At 50.5% G+C, this 15,441-nt stretch overlaps 5 protein-coding genes across 5 annotated transcripts; 1 reads left to right on the top strand and 4 right to left on the bottom strand.

The window, feature by feature from the left end:
- Positions 1 to 815: 815 nt before the first annotated feature.
- On the top strand, positions 816 to 3,315 carry An17g01825 (uncharacterized protein; the record flags this gene model as incomplete). The annotated part of the gene is made up of 2 exons (XM_059745491.1): positions 816 to 1,338; positions 1,634 to 3,315. 2 exons carry the CDS (start codon positions 816 to 818, stop codon positions 3,313 to 3,315), a joined length of 2,205 nt encoding a protein of 734 aa, XP_059605867.1.
- Positions 3,316 to 3,446: 131 nt separating this feature from the next.
- An17g01823 (hypothetical protein) lies at positions 3,447 to 3,950 on the bottom strand (the record flags this gene model as incomplete). Its single annotated transcript, XM_059745490.1, has 1 exon — positions 3,447 to 3,950. The coding sequence occupies one exon, from the start codon at positions 3,948 to 3,950 to the stop codon at positions 3,447 to 3,449; it is 504 nt and encodes a 167-aa protein (XP_059605866.1).
- Positions 3,951 to 5,633: 1,683 nt separating this feature from the next.
- On the bottom strand, positions 5,634 to 6,667 carry An17g01815 (uncharacterized protein; the record flags this gene model as incomplete). Its single annotated transcript, XM_059745489.1, has 5 exons — positions 5,634 to 5,994; positions 6,056 to 6,245; positions 6,316 to 6,401; positions 6,461 to 6,532; positions 6,633 to 6,667. The coding sequence occupies 5 exons, from the start codon at positions 6,665 to 6,667 to the stop codon at positions 5,634 to 5,636; spliced, it is 744 nt and encodes a 247-aa protein (XP_059605865.1).
- An 860-nt stretch (positions 6,668 to 7,527) lies between these two features.
- Positions 7,528 to 10,178, bottom strand: An17g01805 (uncharacterized protein; the record flags this gene model as incomplete). Its single annotated transcript, XM_059745488.1, has 3 exons — positions 7,528 to 8,280; positions 8,337 to 8,441; positions 8,505 to 10,178. 3 exons carry the CDS (start codon positions 10,176 to 10,178, stop codon positions 7,528 to 7,530), a joined length of 2,532 nt encoding a protein of 843 aa, XP_059605864.1.
- Positions 10,179 to 13,686: 3,508 nt separating this feature from the next.
- Positions 13,687 to 15,012, bottom strand: An17g01795 (uncharacterized protein; the record flags this gene model as incomplete). Its single annotated transcript, XM_001398370.1, has 1 exon — positions 13,687 to 15,012. One exon carries the CDS (start codon positions 15,010 to 15,012, stop codon positions 13,687 to 13,689), a length of 1,326 nt encoding a protein of 441 aa, XP_001398407.1.
- Between the last annotated feature and the right edge of the window lie 429 nt (positions 15,013 to 15,441).

Raw genomic sequence — 15,441 nt, 5'->3', positions numbered from 1 at the left:
CACATATAACAAGTGGCTGTTAGTGGACCCCGAGTTAAGCATGGGTGGTTTATGCTGGGGCGATACTCGGTTAAGATTAGTTGGAATGCAAATACTCTCGCTGGGATGATAACACGCGTCAGGCACCCGATGTCTCAACTGTGAAAGCGATGTATTCACAGTGAATGAGAATAGAGGTACAATCCAATGCGTGATCAACTTCGCATATCCGATTAGACCTTTTTTTCTACTTGAAAGAAACATATCAATACTGAAAGGACTATTGTCATGGTCTGAATGGGCGGGGGACGGGTTTGTATACTGAGCGACAGGATCGTTAAGTCGAAGTGAATGGGTAGTGACTAGGACATAGAATAGACCGCCGTGGCTTAGAATAGAATGACAATAACACTGAAAGGAATGTCTTCTCAATCTCTCAGTTCTCTCTGAAGGATATTCCCGGCTAACACTGGGTGGTCGTGGAACCTTGCTCTCGACCCTTTCTACCCTCGAGGTATTCTTGGCACCCGCGGAAAACGTGGGCGATGCTTTGACTTGCGACTTTGGTGGTCAAGTTCTCGTCGAATTATTCTGCCAGGCTTTCCTCATCGCTTCACTTTCCCTTCTTTGCTCTCTCTTTTTTTTATTTTTCTTTTCTTTTCTCCTTCCGCCCCCCTTCTTGAATTTCACCGGTTTACCTTTTCTTCTCTTTGCTTCTTGTCTTCCACGAGACTAGAACTGCAACACAACGACCAGTTTCTCGCGCGGTCTCCGATCTAGCCACAGCGCATCTCCCACCGGGCACCGAACAAGTTGCGCGCTCCGTCCGTGTCGTCATGTCCCCTCATGACTACGCGGACCGTCAATCAGAATCTGTCGCAGATGCGGTGACCGCGATGAAGCTGGAGTCCGACGCAGCGCCCGAAAACTCAGCCATGCCAAACGGCGGAGGAGCCATGATCAAAGATGAATCGTCAAACGCAGCCTCCAACGCCTCCCCCGTGCCAACCCCGAAGGCAGAACGATCACGGTCTTCTTCTCGAGCCCCGGTGAAGAAGGAAGAGAACTACGAAGACGATGGAAGCAATTTGAAAGGGGCGGAGAACAACCATGGGGGTAATGTGGAGGAGAAAGTCGGGGGCGACATTATCGTCAAACTCGAGCCTGGACAGCCTCCCAAATTAACACGGAGCTCTTCCCAGAAGGTAGTCCCAAGGCCACCGCAGTTGTTCGCCCATCTACCGGATAGCACAGCTGAGGCTCAAGCGACGTTCGACTTGATGGACGCATGCACGTACGCCAATAAATACATGGGTTATACTGAACATGCGATGGAATGCGATTGTGCTGAGGAATGGGGTGAGTTTTCCCTGAGATATCTCCTGTGCTGTCTGTCTACTCGACCTCGCCGTCGCTGGCTTCACCGTGTGACTCCTACGCGTGGTGGCGTTCCTCAAACCCATCTTGAGGGGTGGGAACGGCCACTTCGTCTACACTCCTGCCTTTTTGTTTCTTTTCTGTTCCCACCTGAACACTCTGTTATTTCAAGTTGTTATTATGATATGTTTCCCCTATTTCTGATCGTTCTTTGATTTCTTGTGTCGTTTTGTGTGTCTCCCCCACCTACGGAACTAGTAAGTTAACCCATAATTAGAACCGTCGGTATCCAAAAATCTAGCATGTGGTGAAGACTCGGATTGCATTAACCGCGCGACCAAGATTGAATGCATGGGCGATTGTGGATGTGGGCCAGAATGTCAGAATCAACGATTCCAGCGAAGGGAATATGCTCCGGTGGCGGTGATCAAAACGGAAAAGAAAGGGTTCGGTCTCCGGGCGGAGGCTGACCTGCGACCGCACCAATTCATCTTTGAGTATGTTGGCGAGGTCATCAACGAGGGCCAATTCCGGCGCCGTATGAGACAATATGACGAGGAGGGAATCAAGCACTTCTATTTCATGTCCCTCAGCAAGGGCGAATTTGTCGATGCGACCAAAAAGGGTAATCTCGGCCGGTTTTGCAACCATTCGTGCAATCCCAATTGTTATGTCGACAAGTGGGTTGTTGGTGAGAAACTTCGTATGGGCATTTTTGCTGAACGACACATTCAAGCTGGCGAGGAACTCGTCTTCAACTACAATGTCGACCGCTACGGGGCAGATCCGCAACCGTGTTACTGCGGCGAGCCTAACTGCACAGGCTTTATCGGAGGTAGAACTCAGACTGAGCGGGCCACAAAGTTGTCGAATGCTACCATCGAGGCTTTGGGTATTGACGATGCAGATGGCTGGGACACCGCCGTCGCGAAGCGGCCACGCAAGAAGAAGACGGGAGAGGACGATGAGGAATATGTGGACAGTGTGCAGCCGAAGTCCCTGGAGGAGAATGGCGTGACCAAGGTCATGGCGGCGCTCATGCAATGCAAGGAGAAATGGATCGCGGTCAAGCTCCTGGGACGGATTCAGCGCTGTGATGATGAGCGAGTCCGGAACCGGGTGGTGAAAATGCATGGATATCAGATTCTGAACTCCCAGCTGGGCATGTGGAAGGAAGATCACAACGTCGTTTTACAGATTCTCGACATTCTCGACAAGTTTCCCCGTCTGACGCGAAACAAGATCATCGATTCTAAGATCGAGTCTACCATCCAACCACTGACCAGCTGTGGTGATGAGCGTGTGGAGAAGAAGTCAGCCACGTTGCTACAAGTCTGGTCGACCCTCGAGGTTGGTTATCGCATTCCGCGCATGAAGAGAGATCCCAATGCCATGACGCCAGCTGTCAATCAGTTCGGGCGGCGAGAGAACACTCGCGATGAGCGACGACGGTCAAAGTCCCGTTCCCGATCGAGGTCACGCTCTATAGAAGCCCCTCGCGGCCCAGCTGCTCAAACACGAGGCGGACATGGCCAGAGAAACCCCCACCATCACGGTCCCCGACCCTTCCGTCGACAATTCAATCCCCTCCCGCCAGGATGGTTCGCAGCAGAATCAAATGGGAGGACTTATTATTACTCGGCTCGCGGCGATACTACCTGGACACGGCCAACCAAGCCCGCCCCTCAACCGCCGCCGGCCCCCAAAGAATCGAGAGACAAGGCATTGCAGGATATCATTGACGGCATTATGAACGCCAAGGAGAATACGCCAAAGGAGAAGAGCGGAACTCCGGCTACACCACAGGCGTCCAGACCAACGCCGGATATGAAGGATGGTCAAGAAAAGTGGAGGTCATATAGCGAAGAGAAGCGAAAGAAGATATATGAGAACACGGTGAGTAATACAGCGTTCGAGGGGAAAGATAACAAACGGTGCGCAAGTACTGACGGAGAATAGCTCTATCCCCATGTCAAGTATGTGGTGGACAAGTTCAAGCATAAACTTCCGAAAGACGACCTGAAACGCTATGCCAAAGACGTGAGACGCAGCCTCCCAACGCTCTTCTAAAGAAAAGATGATCAAGCTAATCAATTGCTGTCGACGCAGGTGGCTAAGAAATTGGTTAATTCGGATTTCAAAAACAACCGTGTTGGTGACCCTACCAAGATCGATGACAAGCAGCAAAAGAAGGTGAAAAAGTTCTGCAAAGAATTCTTCGACAAGGCTGTCGCCAAGCACCGCGCATACGAACAACGGAAAGCAGAGCGGCAGTCGAAGGAGCCAGATTCGAAGCCAAACGACGCGGCAGCCGAGGTTGTCGAGGACGACGGTCCGGACATGAAGATGTCTGACGATGAGGACGATCGGGTTACAGCACAGGATGGCGAGACGCCTACGACCATGACAGAGGATTTGCAAGGCCATCTGAAACGTAAGAGAGAAGATGAGCCAAGCATCGGTGATGGAAGCATGACCGAGTATACCACCCCGTCTTCTTCCAAGCGACAACGATCCTCTACGCCGCCACCACCCCCTCCTCCTCCCATGAGCCCTGGTAACGAGCAAGGCCAAAGTGGCGAAGATGGGAACATGAAGAGCGATACAGATGAGCCCACCCCTGCGGACAAACAAGATCTTGATTCTCCTCCGCCTCCTCCACCACCTCCTCCCTACCCTGGGCAGGAGATGGATACCAACAACGACCATTTCAACCCCGAAGACGGGGTCAAGGAGCTAAACCCATCCCAAATTGGCATCGAGGGGCGGGTATAGCATGAGTTACCCCAGCCAGCTAGTGAAACCAGAGCTAGCCAGCTGATATTCCCACCATCCATTTCACCCCCAGGGGGAGTTCCAGCATCGGGTCTGGTGTTCTAGGAGTTCGACTTGACTTGATATGATATGACTAATTGGTGCCATCTATTTTTAACCCTCCTTCTATCATTTTTTTTTAACTCTATATCTTCCCGGTTTCTCAGCTTAAGGGGTTTCCGTCCGGAGAGCTTCTGGTTAGTTTTGATTTGATCTGATATGATCTGACTCGATTTGGCCGTTCATCTTATTCCTTTTGCCCTTCCTCCCATTGTGATAATTCATTCCTACTATATTCTCTTCCTTCCCTATCAGTTGCTCTTTCCTTCTCGACTGGCTTTCCTTTCATTTCTATTTTTCAATATTTTGCATTCTTATCCCCTTTTAGTATCACTTTTCCTTGTTCAAACATGAATACCCCCCATTCGTACCCGCGATAGCTATGATGATTGCATACCTCCCGGTCTTAAGAGGAGAGAGAGGAAACCAACAAAAAGTACTCAATCAACAAGGATATTATATTTTTATTTCTTCATAGGTTTCATTGAAGATGAAGGCAGAGAGAGAGAGAGAGAGAGAGAGGACGAGTAGGATCATGAAGTGTATTACTAAAAGCACATATCTATCTAACGTTTTACCACTTCCTTAACTGAAATGCCACACATATGTAGTAGTAATCAAGTGTAGTGCATACATGCTTATACAAATGTATATCATCATCATCATATCATCAATCAATCTGATACTACTACTAGTACTGATAAATAATCTAGCAATAACACATCAATTTACTCAACTGCCATGCAGCTAGCAACCTTACTTACTAATTTCCTTCTACTTATTCTCTGATATATACCCTCAAACAGCGACTCACTTCACAGAACAGGAATAGAGCCAGATATGTTATAAACGAGCCATTTAATTGATAGTATGATGATAAAGAACCCTTACTTTTCCCCCGGAGGTAACCTATGTATGTATGTATGTACGTATGCAATAGTAAACGTAGAGTTTGATAAACTGAATTGGCTACTTTACTGTATGTACTTACTTACATTCGTAGCTACGCTACTTGGGTAAGATTTGATTGAGTAATTTGATTGAGCTATCTTCTCTTTAATCTAATTGGAGAAATAGTACATTAGTTATGCCAAATGCGAGGTACGGATTTTGGCTGGATGGAAGAAGCGTTCAATGGTTACGGAGGGATTCAATTGTTTTCGTGTGATGACATCTAGGTTGTCGGTTCTCTATGTAGGTAGTTAGTACCAATTACTCTACGAGTATAATATAATAGGTTTTTGGAAAGAAAATAGAGTCCAGTCAATCCACAGACACACCCCCGGATATTCTACCCATTCCATTCATTCATAGCACAATAAGGATATTCATGTATGTTCGAGAAAGAAAAAAGAAAAAAACAAAAGGAAACAGCGTGATGATGAAAGAAAATGTGAAACCCTCTAGTAGAAACTCTCCACAATACTCTCCTTGTTGGCGTCGCCCATTCCAACACCACGGGGACCCATCTCACCCAGACGGAAGACACTTTCAATGACACTCAATTCCGTGGCTGTCGTGTCCAGACCCGTGACAGCGAGCCAGTCGTTCACGACCATGCCGGCACCGACGACGGGGCTACCGCGGTTGACACTACCAGCGACGAGGGGCACTTGCAGGAGGGAGGAAAGTTCATCCTGGTCACGGATGGAGGTCTTGGGGTGGACGATACCACCTTGGTTGGAGAGGGCCATGTAGGAGCCAGTCAGGACGTTATCGGCGACGGTTTGACGGAAGACTTCGACACCGAGGACATCGGCGATGCTGTTGGTTTAGCATGTTAGCATTGAGCGCAGTACTTGCAGATATTGGCAGCACGACATACATCTCTTCGGTTTCCCGCTCGAGATCCGGGTGGATCAGCGCAACATGGTCATTGCAGCAGATGACGTTCCCCAGAGCCGATAGACGTTCCTCTATACGTTGAATCTTTACCGATTCGGGTAGCGTATTCCGGAGATGTTGAAGCTCTTGGTCTGTCGTGGTGGTGGGGACGAGGAGACCATTACGGTTTCTGATATTGGGGGCAAGATGGTCAGCGGGGTTGATACAGAGATCCAAATGGATATCGGATCTAGACATACCCTGCCGTCAGACGGCCAACGATGCGGGTTCCGGCAATGGTTGCGTGGCAGATGGGAATGACATCTTGCAATTCGGCCTCGAATACACTGGAAGGAGCGTTAATGGGACTGGTTTGTGGTTCTGGCAGAAACGGGTATATAAGCACCTGTAGAAGTTCTCGGAGGCGCCAATGGCAACAATAGCGTACGAGTTGGTGAGACGGGAGAAAACACCGACTCTGGAAAACAAGGAATACGTTAGTTAAGATTCCAGAAGCTGCGAGGTCTGGGCCGCATGGTCAAGCAGGCCAGCAGAAAATTCTCCGGGGTGCGTCTCACTCGTTGGAGTTCTCGAACTGCGCGCGGACCGCCATGATTCTTTCTGGCGGAGTCGGACTACCGGAGGTGAAAATAGTGAAGATAGAAAAATTCTATATCTTCGCTTCGAGAGAGCGAGGAAGTTGATCGAGTGCCCGTGAGAGGGAGAGAAGAGATCGCTGAGGGGAGAGAGATTCGAGGAAGTGGTGAAGGCGGGGTGAGGGCAAGGCAGAACCTGTCGGGAAGAGGCTCGTGGCGGGGAAAACGGCGAGAGAAGGACACAAAGTGCTAGAACAGGACTTTGCGATTCGCAATTGACAGAGAGACGGGGCTCGATCAGCCAAAAGATGCAGGCAATTTAGAAAGCACAGCAGGGTCGTGAACCGCAGTGATGGAGGAAAAGCCCGAGGAAATAAAAAGCTTCGAGCGATAGCCCCGCCCATGGCACTAGGCCCAATCGGGGTGGAAGGCGGCGACGGGGCAGAACCAGTCATGAGTCAGCAATCAGCATCAGTCATCATTTTCCCCCGTCGACTCATCGCCATCAAGACATGAGCCATTATGATTCATCCCCCGGTGGGTCTAGATTCCCCAGTAGTTACTAGACCCAGCCCCCTTTACATAGTTGCACCGCCGCCTAGTACAGTTCCCCACTCATATGCGAAAGTGAGATCAAGAAGAAGGCGAACTCAGTAAAAGAATTAGAAATCACGTTTCTGTAGAGAAGAACCTAACCACTCAACGCCTAAGGGGAATCCTCCATAGCTAAATACATGACCAGTCGCTCGGTAATCGAAAAGAAAAAAGGCCCTTAAATATCCCAACGAAAAAAAGGTCTACATCAAAACTCCGGGTGAGAATCTTCACACGAAAAGAAAAGACAGAATCAACCCGCACGCACTTCAATCCCTTCCCGCTAGAAGGGGGGTCGGGGCCCTGGCGGAGGTGGTGGAGGCGGCGGCGGCGGATAATAAAGACTTGGGGGGTGATGTCCCGTCATAAAGCCGGGCAGAGGAGGTCGATGAAAGTTGGATCCCGGCGGAGGAGGAAGGTGAGGAGGCCCTCCCATGGAGGCAAAAGGATCAGGCAGGCCGAGCTGCTCATTAATTGGGGGAATCTGTTGCCCCGCTGGAAGAAGACGACGGGGCTGTTGTCTCTGAGGGGTTGGAGGAGGCAGCACAAATGGTCGAGTTTCGGCAGGGCCGTGGGCCAATGGCGGCTGTGCAGGCTGGGGCAGGAGGGCTCGATGAGTCGAGAGCCGTGGAGCAGCTTGTGACAGGGGAGGGCGCGGAGGCTCCGCCGCTGCAATATCTGCCAAGGCTGACAATGCTCGGGGGCGCAAGTCAGGCAGCACCACCGGAGGACTGATCTCTGCGGGCATTGTGTTCCGAGGAACTTCCACAACCCCGGTCGCTTTCACCAACATATCGAGAATCTGCTCAGCGGTCATGCCCGCAAAGGGACCTGCATCTCGGATCTCCTTCATCTGCGGATCGATGTCGTCGCCCACCTTGGCCCGTTGAACGAAGTCGTCCCAGCCGAAGTAAGCACGGTCGTAGAGCGCTGCCCCAGAAGGGTTTCGAACATAGTTGGAGTTGAAGCCTCTGAACACTTCCCTGGCGGGGGGTACCACTCGTCCGCGCTCCGGCTCGGTTTCGGAGTCATCAGTCTGCAGTGTAACATTAGTACCCCTTCCCGGCCCCAAGCATTGGGAAGTATACATACCTCAGTATGCTCATCATCTTCCGCGGCACGGCGACCTTCGACAAACGTCATATACGCCCCCTGACTAGCCAGTAAGTGCTCTTCTCGGATATTGCGGGCTTGAGCCTGTTGTTCGTTTATCCGTTAGTGGGCTCTTCCAAGAAAGAGGATACGTGCCTTCAAACTTACCCGGTACCGTTCCTCAATGGCTTGCTTGTTGGCCTCGAATAGTCGGTGCTCCTGCGCCACCTTGAGTTCATATTCCCGGCGTAGAACCTCCTTCCGTCCATTGAGTCTCTCCTTCAACTGCAAGTTAACTTCTTCAAACTCTGGCACATTCTTGTGCGCGTTCTTATCGCGGGCTAGTCGCTTCTCAGACTGTGTGGCCAGCACTGCCAGCGCCAGCCGCTGAGCAGCAGCCACTTTCTTGAAGGCCTTGTCCAACTCTCGCTGCCTGTCCCGCAGCTTCTGGGTAGCTGCACTTGGTGAAGGGGAGCGGTCAGGCTCCACATCGCTTGAGCGATCCAGCTGTCGACCGGTGCGACCACCACGACCGCTGCGTGCGGCGCCCCGTCCTCGTTTGTTCACTGCGAACCGCGCTGAGCCGCGGCTGCGTCCACCCCGGCCGCGGCCTCGTGTCCGACCACGGGTTGCTTTACCAGCTGTGGACTCCGTGGCTACCTCCGGCGTTGAACCTTCAATCTCTTCAGTCACCTGGCGAGATTCTTCATCGACTCTGGATTCGGCCATAGCCTCAGCGGGGGACCGTGATTCCGGGTTACCACCGGTGCCATTCTGCAGTTGTTGATGTAATGCGTGGTCCAACTCGCCCTCTTCCACTTTAGGCTTCTTACTAGGAGATTCAGAGACGCTCTCGTTCTCAGCCGCACCAGGATCTTCTGGTTGAGACGACGACTTTGGCTTTTCAGATGCATCTGGACTTGGGGTAGGCGTTGAATTCTGAGGACCAGCAATCTCATGGGCTGCCGTTTCAGTGACACCATTCTTGTCTTCGTCGACAACGGTGCCCTTTGGTGACTCTTCCTTCGTGGGAGGATGGAAGTCCGGTTCAATGCTCTGAGGCTCATCTTGCAGTGGCTTGGGTTGCTCAGCCGGGACAGGTGTGGCCCTGTCCGGGGAAGGAGATTTGACAACAGCAGCAACAGCAGTAGCATTGTGCGTAGTGTCAATGATATTATCAGCGAATTGCCGACTCCTATTTCTCGTTCTGCTACTCGGGGCAGCATTCGTAGAAGGACTCGGCTCTGGAAACTTTGGGACGATACCCTGATCGTTGGAACCGTCTTCGGTCGATGTGGGATGCACATGCGCCCTGAGTCTCGCCGACTGCCTCGTAGTCCGAGGAGTCTCTTCAACCGTCGGGCCTCGCTTGACGCGCTTGTGCCGAGGAGTTTCTGGAACGGCCATTACTGGCGTTTCAGGCTGGGCAGTGGCCAACTGGGCGCTTGCACGAGTACGAGTATTACGGGTCTCGCGAGCGGTGTTTTCACGCGCTAGATTTTCACGCGCTGCAGTCTCACGGAGCGCAGCTTCGCGAGCTGCATTCTCCGCAGCCGTGTTAGCTCGAGCAGCACGAGTGCTGAGCGTGATAATACGCGATGGGCGATTGGTGTTGTTTTTTAAATGATTGGTGTGGTTCCCAGCCGTAGCAGCAGTGTTGCTGGGGGCTCTAACATCATGTTGAGAGGCACGCGCATCTCGACTCGAACGTAAACTCCGAGTCACACGAACAGATGAAAGATCATCATGCGTGGAGTCTAAGGGGCCATAAGAATTTGCTGCGGTAGCTGGAAGGGGGTAGAAACTTACTAGTAGTGCTCTGGGAAGTCCCTGCACCAGCATGGCCACCGCCAGAGGATGCCGTTGAAGCTTGGGTAGCTTCAATTTTACGCTTGACCCCCGCCATTGCTGTCCACTATCTAGGTGAGAATTCAGTTAGAGTTGAAAATCCGTTGAACGAGTCGAGGACAAAGACTGGTGGGAGCAATGGGAAGAAACAAGACGAGTAACACGGTAAGATAAGAGTATTCACTTCTGGGGGTTCAACGTTGTCTGGGAAGGCAGGGGAAAGGCAGTAAGATTGTGTTGAGGTTCAGTCCTTAATGGAAAACACAATGATAAGATGAGGCGAAAAGAGAAGATCTTCAGGCAAGCAACACCAAAAGGGCTAGCAGTGGGTCACGAAAAGTAGATGAGAAAGCAGGAGAGAAGAAAAGAAAAAAACAAAAGGAAAAGACGTATGTCAAGCAGGCCCCATCAAGATCAAGTAGAAATGCCAAAGGATCAGAGAGGGGATGCATGCATTAACGATCTTTACCGGTGAAGAGATGCCATACTAAGCGACATGGGTATGTGTGGTTGAGGAAGGGAATGAAAAGGTGAAAAGAACACAAGGCACATGGTACATTGGTTCAGATAAAGTTTAAGGATGGGGATATGCTGGGGGGTGGAGAGGACGCATCAGGAAGTACAGGGAAGAGAAGGGCGGAGGATGGCAGTCAGGCAAAAGGCCGAGATGAGACGAGGTATGTGACGATAGAAACGTGCCGGGAGGATCGCTTCCCAAGGGAAAAGCTGGGGGTCGCGTGGTTGCGGGAAGGAGAGCAGAAAAGTAAAACGGGGACAATCGGGCAAGAAATGGGGGCAAGGGAAGGGGAAGGATGAGAACATACCTGGGGGGGAAATAAGGGAAAATTCCTCCTCGGAGCGTGGATCAGCAACGTGAAGGTAAAAGTAGTAGATCGATTGAATCCCCAGGCGGGAACGCGAGGGTAGTAGAGATTAGTAGAATGGAGATTGGAGAGGGAATGAAGTAAAAAGAGGTTCGGCCAAGTGGATCAAGTGAGCGAAGCAAGAAAAGCTACCCGCCGTTTGGTTGGTTGGTTGGCGGGCCTGGCAGAGAGACTCAAGAGGAGAGTGAGAGGAAGAAACTCGGAGTGAGAGAGGAAGAGAGAAGAGAGGAGAAGCCAAATACGAGGACAACTTCGCCGGATGTAGAAGTAGTAAAAGTAGAAAGTAGTAGTAAAGGTTGGTTAGTGAGGTAGCAGCAGCAACAGCAGCAGCAGTAGCAGCTCCAGCTTGTCGACGTTGTCGTAGTAGCAGCAGTAGCAGCAGTAACTACGGTCTACCAAACGATCCCCCAGCAATTGATCGAGCTCTCGGGTGGTTGATCCCAAAAGTTGATCTTCATGCGCGGACAGAGAAAGTCCGGTGCTGTCTTGTAGAGCAGCAAAAGGGAAAAGAAGAAAAAAAGCCCCCCAGGGAACGAAAGGGGAGAGGGAAAGACAATAGAAGAGAGAAGAGGGAGAAAAAAAACACCACCCAAATGACACGCAAAAGGGAGTGCTTTGCTTTAACTATTGCCGTACCTTGGATGGGCGAGCAGTTCGTGGGAAGGAAGGGGAATAGCCAAAGGAAAAATGAGGAAAAGGAAATGGAAAAGCAACGGTCACCACCACCACAACAAGACCAGATTATGGAGAATCTTGAAGCTGATGGGCGATGAATTCGGCTGGGAAGATCAGTCAAGCCAGTGTTAGTGTTAGTTGGAACTAAAAAGACCGACGGCGAGGAATTTGACTGGGCCGTTTGGCTGTCCCGGCCGCTTGGAGTGGCGCAAAAGCAGGAGCCAGGGACCGACCACGCCGGCCCACGTTCCCAATATCCGAGTAGAAATCAAACAGATACTGAGGAGAGAATGGACAGGGGAACACGAAAATAGAGGGAGAGATACTTTATATCACCAGATAGTAAGTCAGATGGAACTATCCAGCACGGCAAATTAAAAAGCAGAAGTTTAAAAGAAATAAAAAGGAGATGAGCGTGGAGAAGCCGGGCGACTGTCAAAAGCTGGATGGAATGGGTCGGAAATACGTCGTCAAGTCGAGCAAGGCGTGGCCGTAGAAATTCCATCCCAGCCAAATCTGACCACTAAACTGAGTAGCTCCAGGCACTAAAATCACCGCTAAGGGATATTTCGTCTTCGGACTCCGGACTACTCCTCCTTCTCGACAACGCGCTGAAACCGTGCAACGATTGATGAGACTGTTAACGATCCCTGAGTGACAATGCTCTCTCTCTCTCTCTGTCTCTCTCGGCTCCAAAAAGGGCTGACAGCCGAGAAAGGGAAAAATAATCTTCATCATGATACACACGTGTTATCCTTACGTATAATCTTAGTTCATAGTGCCTCATATACCACTTACTATCCACGTAGTCTCCTAATATCTATCTATCTAGTAGATGGTGGATGGGTTTTCCGAAAGTGGGTACCTTCTGCTTCTTCGTACTTTATAACTTCTCTCCATTCATTTCCGATTACGGAGTAGTACTACAACTAGACCTCGAAAGTCTCTTTCTCTTCATGAGGCAAGACAGTAGTACGATCAGTTCAGCTCCTCTCCAAGAGTCACTCCCTGTCAATACCACATCCCCTTCCCATATATTGTCAAGAATAGACATAGATCAATTACCATCCAGCTCTTCCTCCCCTTTCCCTTCTTGACTCCTCTATCAATCCAACCCTCAAAATCTAATATTACCCAATTACTCACATCTGCCCAATTGACACCCATCGAAACAACATTAAGATGGCGTTAAAATATTTCAATACCCGCTTACCCCTTCAGTAAAAGTTCTTTCACGGGGCACTGAAAACTAAAAGTGTCAGGCTGTTACCTATCTTCCTAGGTTACTCCGTAACACAAAACAGACTTTGGGGGAAAAGGTAAAACATCACATACCAGATATCCGCCATTTCATGACAATGTGCGCCTCGTAAGAGTCTGGCCATGACAGGTGTACATCTGCATGGATATGCACGAAACGAAGGACCGCTTTGTTCAAAGTTCACCGTATGATGGATCAGGTTTGAGAGAGTATCGGACTCCGTAGGAAACACACACAGGCCTTGATGAAACTTGCTTGGCTCTTCTTGTGGACATTTTGATATACTACTTATATCTATTTTTGTCAGATCTTATGCTGTGATTGGATGTTGTGTTTGAACTATATAGACATGCATGTACCTTGGTCTTCAAAGGTCCAAGATAATGACTTCTAGTTATGGTCAATGTGCATGAGGTATTTCTGTACCTTTAAGCTTCCATTTTCCCCCGCCAGAAAAGTAGCACTAACAAGCCACATGTAGCATTATCTTATATCTACTTATAATTTACCCCTTTCAGTAGAGAGCCATGATGCATTATATGATCTATACTTATCTATGAAAGTACTTTGCTAACTACATCAAACGCTATGTCCAGGATATCTATCAACATAGGAAAACACAAACAAAGGAAAGACATGTAAGCTCAAACCTGCAATGCGGTCGCACCCTCTTCCGGTCCAGCTAGCTCTCATCCGGTGATTCGTTCAGATCATATTTCTTTTCATACCGTGATATACTGCTCCGCACATCTGCCGCCATGATGAAGCTGGGCATCGGAGACCCTCGACCGCTGGGTTCCGGGGACTCGGTGTTCCGTTCCATCCCGTTGAGGGGTTGATCGAACAGCGGCGATCTGCTGCGTGGTGCTTGGGATCGGAGCGAACGAGTAGATCTGACCCGGTTCAAGGCCTGCACGGAAATGGTCTGGCCGGCTGCTGGTGAGGCAATCACCGTGGTACCTGGCATTGGGGTTGGGGGTGGCGATGAGCTGTCGGAGCGGAATAACGGGTGAATGAAGCTCTCATCGGGGAGCTTCAGCTTGGGAGGGGCAGGTCTGGCAGGAGTCACCAGCTGTGTTGATGAAGTCGCGGGCGATGACCGTGCTGACGAGGGTTGGCGAACCAAGCCATCCAAGGACCGCTTTGTATCGGAGTAGCTTCGTCGAATCTTGGGGGGTTCGGGGCGAAGCTTGGCCCCGACTGCAGCGCTGCCGGTTTGGTCACCGGGATGCTCCTCTACTGTGGCTGGTGTGACTGTGGTATCTCCAGGAGGTACGTATGATCGCTGCAGGTCAAAGGAGCTTTGCTTGGAGTCATGCTGGAATAGTGTACGTCCAGAATAGCGGTTTGAGGCCTGCGACTCGGTATTTGAGACAGACGGTTGGATCGGAGGTACAGTATCAGGACTCGTCTTCAAATCAGCGGATGGTCGCTGGGACTCGCTGGCCAGAGAGGATGATTGCACGGTGCTTGCGTCTTTTACGCTTGCTTTATCAGAAAGAACCTCAAGCTCTTGGGATACGGATGGTGGCGACCAGTTTCTTGTGGGCTCCCGTCTCGTCAAGGTTGTCAGGAGGTATCCTCCTAGTATGCCTTGGCTGAGAACCGATATGGCCCATATGGTGCAGCGAGCCACTAGCAAAGACTGATGTCTTGTGACCGTCGACTTCTTAGCTGACACGGATTGAGCAGCACTCCATGCTATCCCTCCTGCTGTCACGCCAGTGGCCACTGATAAATATGCAGCGATAAGCCCATATGTGATGGCTCGGTGGTTTCTGCTCTGCTCTGTGGGCTCACTTTTGATATCTTTGATCCAGAGGAGCATCATCGATACAAGCGCAACACAGCTGACTGCACTTAGGCTGACAATGGCGGATTCAACAGAAGACACACGAGATGAGAGGGATCTGGAGAAGGTGAAGCACATGCCATCGAGGATAGTAGTAATGAACGTCGATAATAAAGTAGTACCACCCAGGATCCGGGCCGGGGAGGCCCTGGGCATGCTAAGAGACATGAAATAGGGGAGTCAGGACTATACGAAATATGGATGCAGCGGGCTCTGTGGAAAGGACAGTGTTCAACGATCGCCCTGAAGGGACAGATGCAGATGTCAAAATATCTCCAAAGGCCTTCTCAGATATTTTGATTAAGGGGCTCCAAAGATGTCGAGTCTGGCAGCACAGCTCAGCTGAAGCGATTGAGGCTATCGGTACCAAGCCAAGCCGGCCGTCGTGATGTGAGCTGATAGTGAAGTCGAAAACTTTCTGGACTTTAAGGTGAAGCCTGAAGAGCGCAGAGACAAAGTACTAGCATGGAAGGGACAGTGATAATGTCTCGATGAAAAAGATCGGGCGGACAAAATCGTGGGCGTGACGAGTTAGCAACGATTAAACGAGGGACAATAGTGGACGAGGGTCGAGCCGGAGTAAAT

The sequence above is a fragment of the Aspergillus niger genome (assembly GCF_000002855.4).
Source record: "Aspergillus niger supercontig An17".
NCBI lineage: Eukaryota > Fungi > Ascomycota > Eurotiomycetes > Eurotiales > Aspergillaceae > Aspergillus > Aspergillus niger.
Note: the sequence above shows the minus strand (reverse complement) of the source record. Positions and strands in the feature narration are given on the sequence as shown.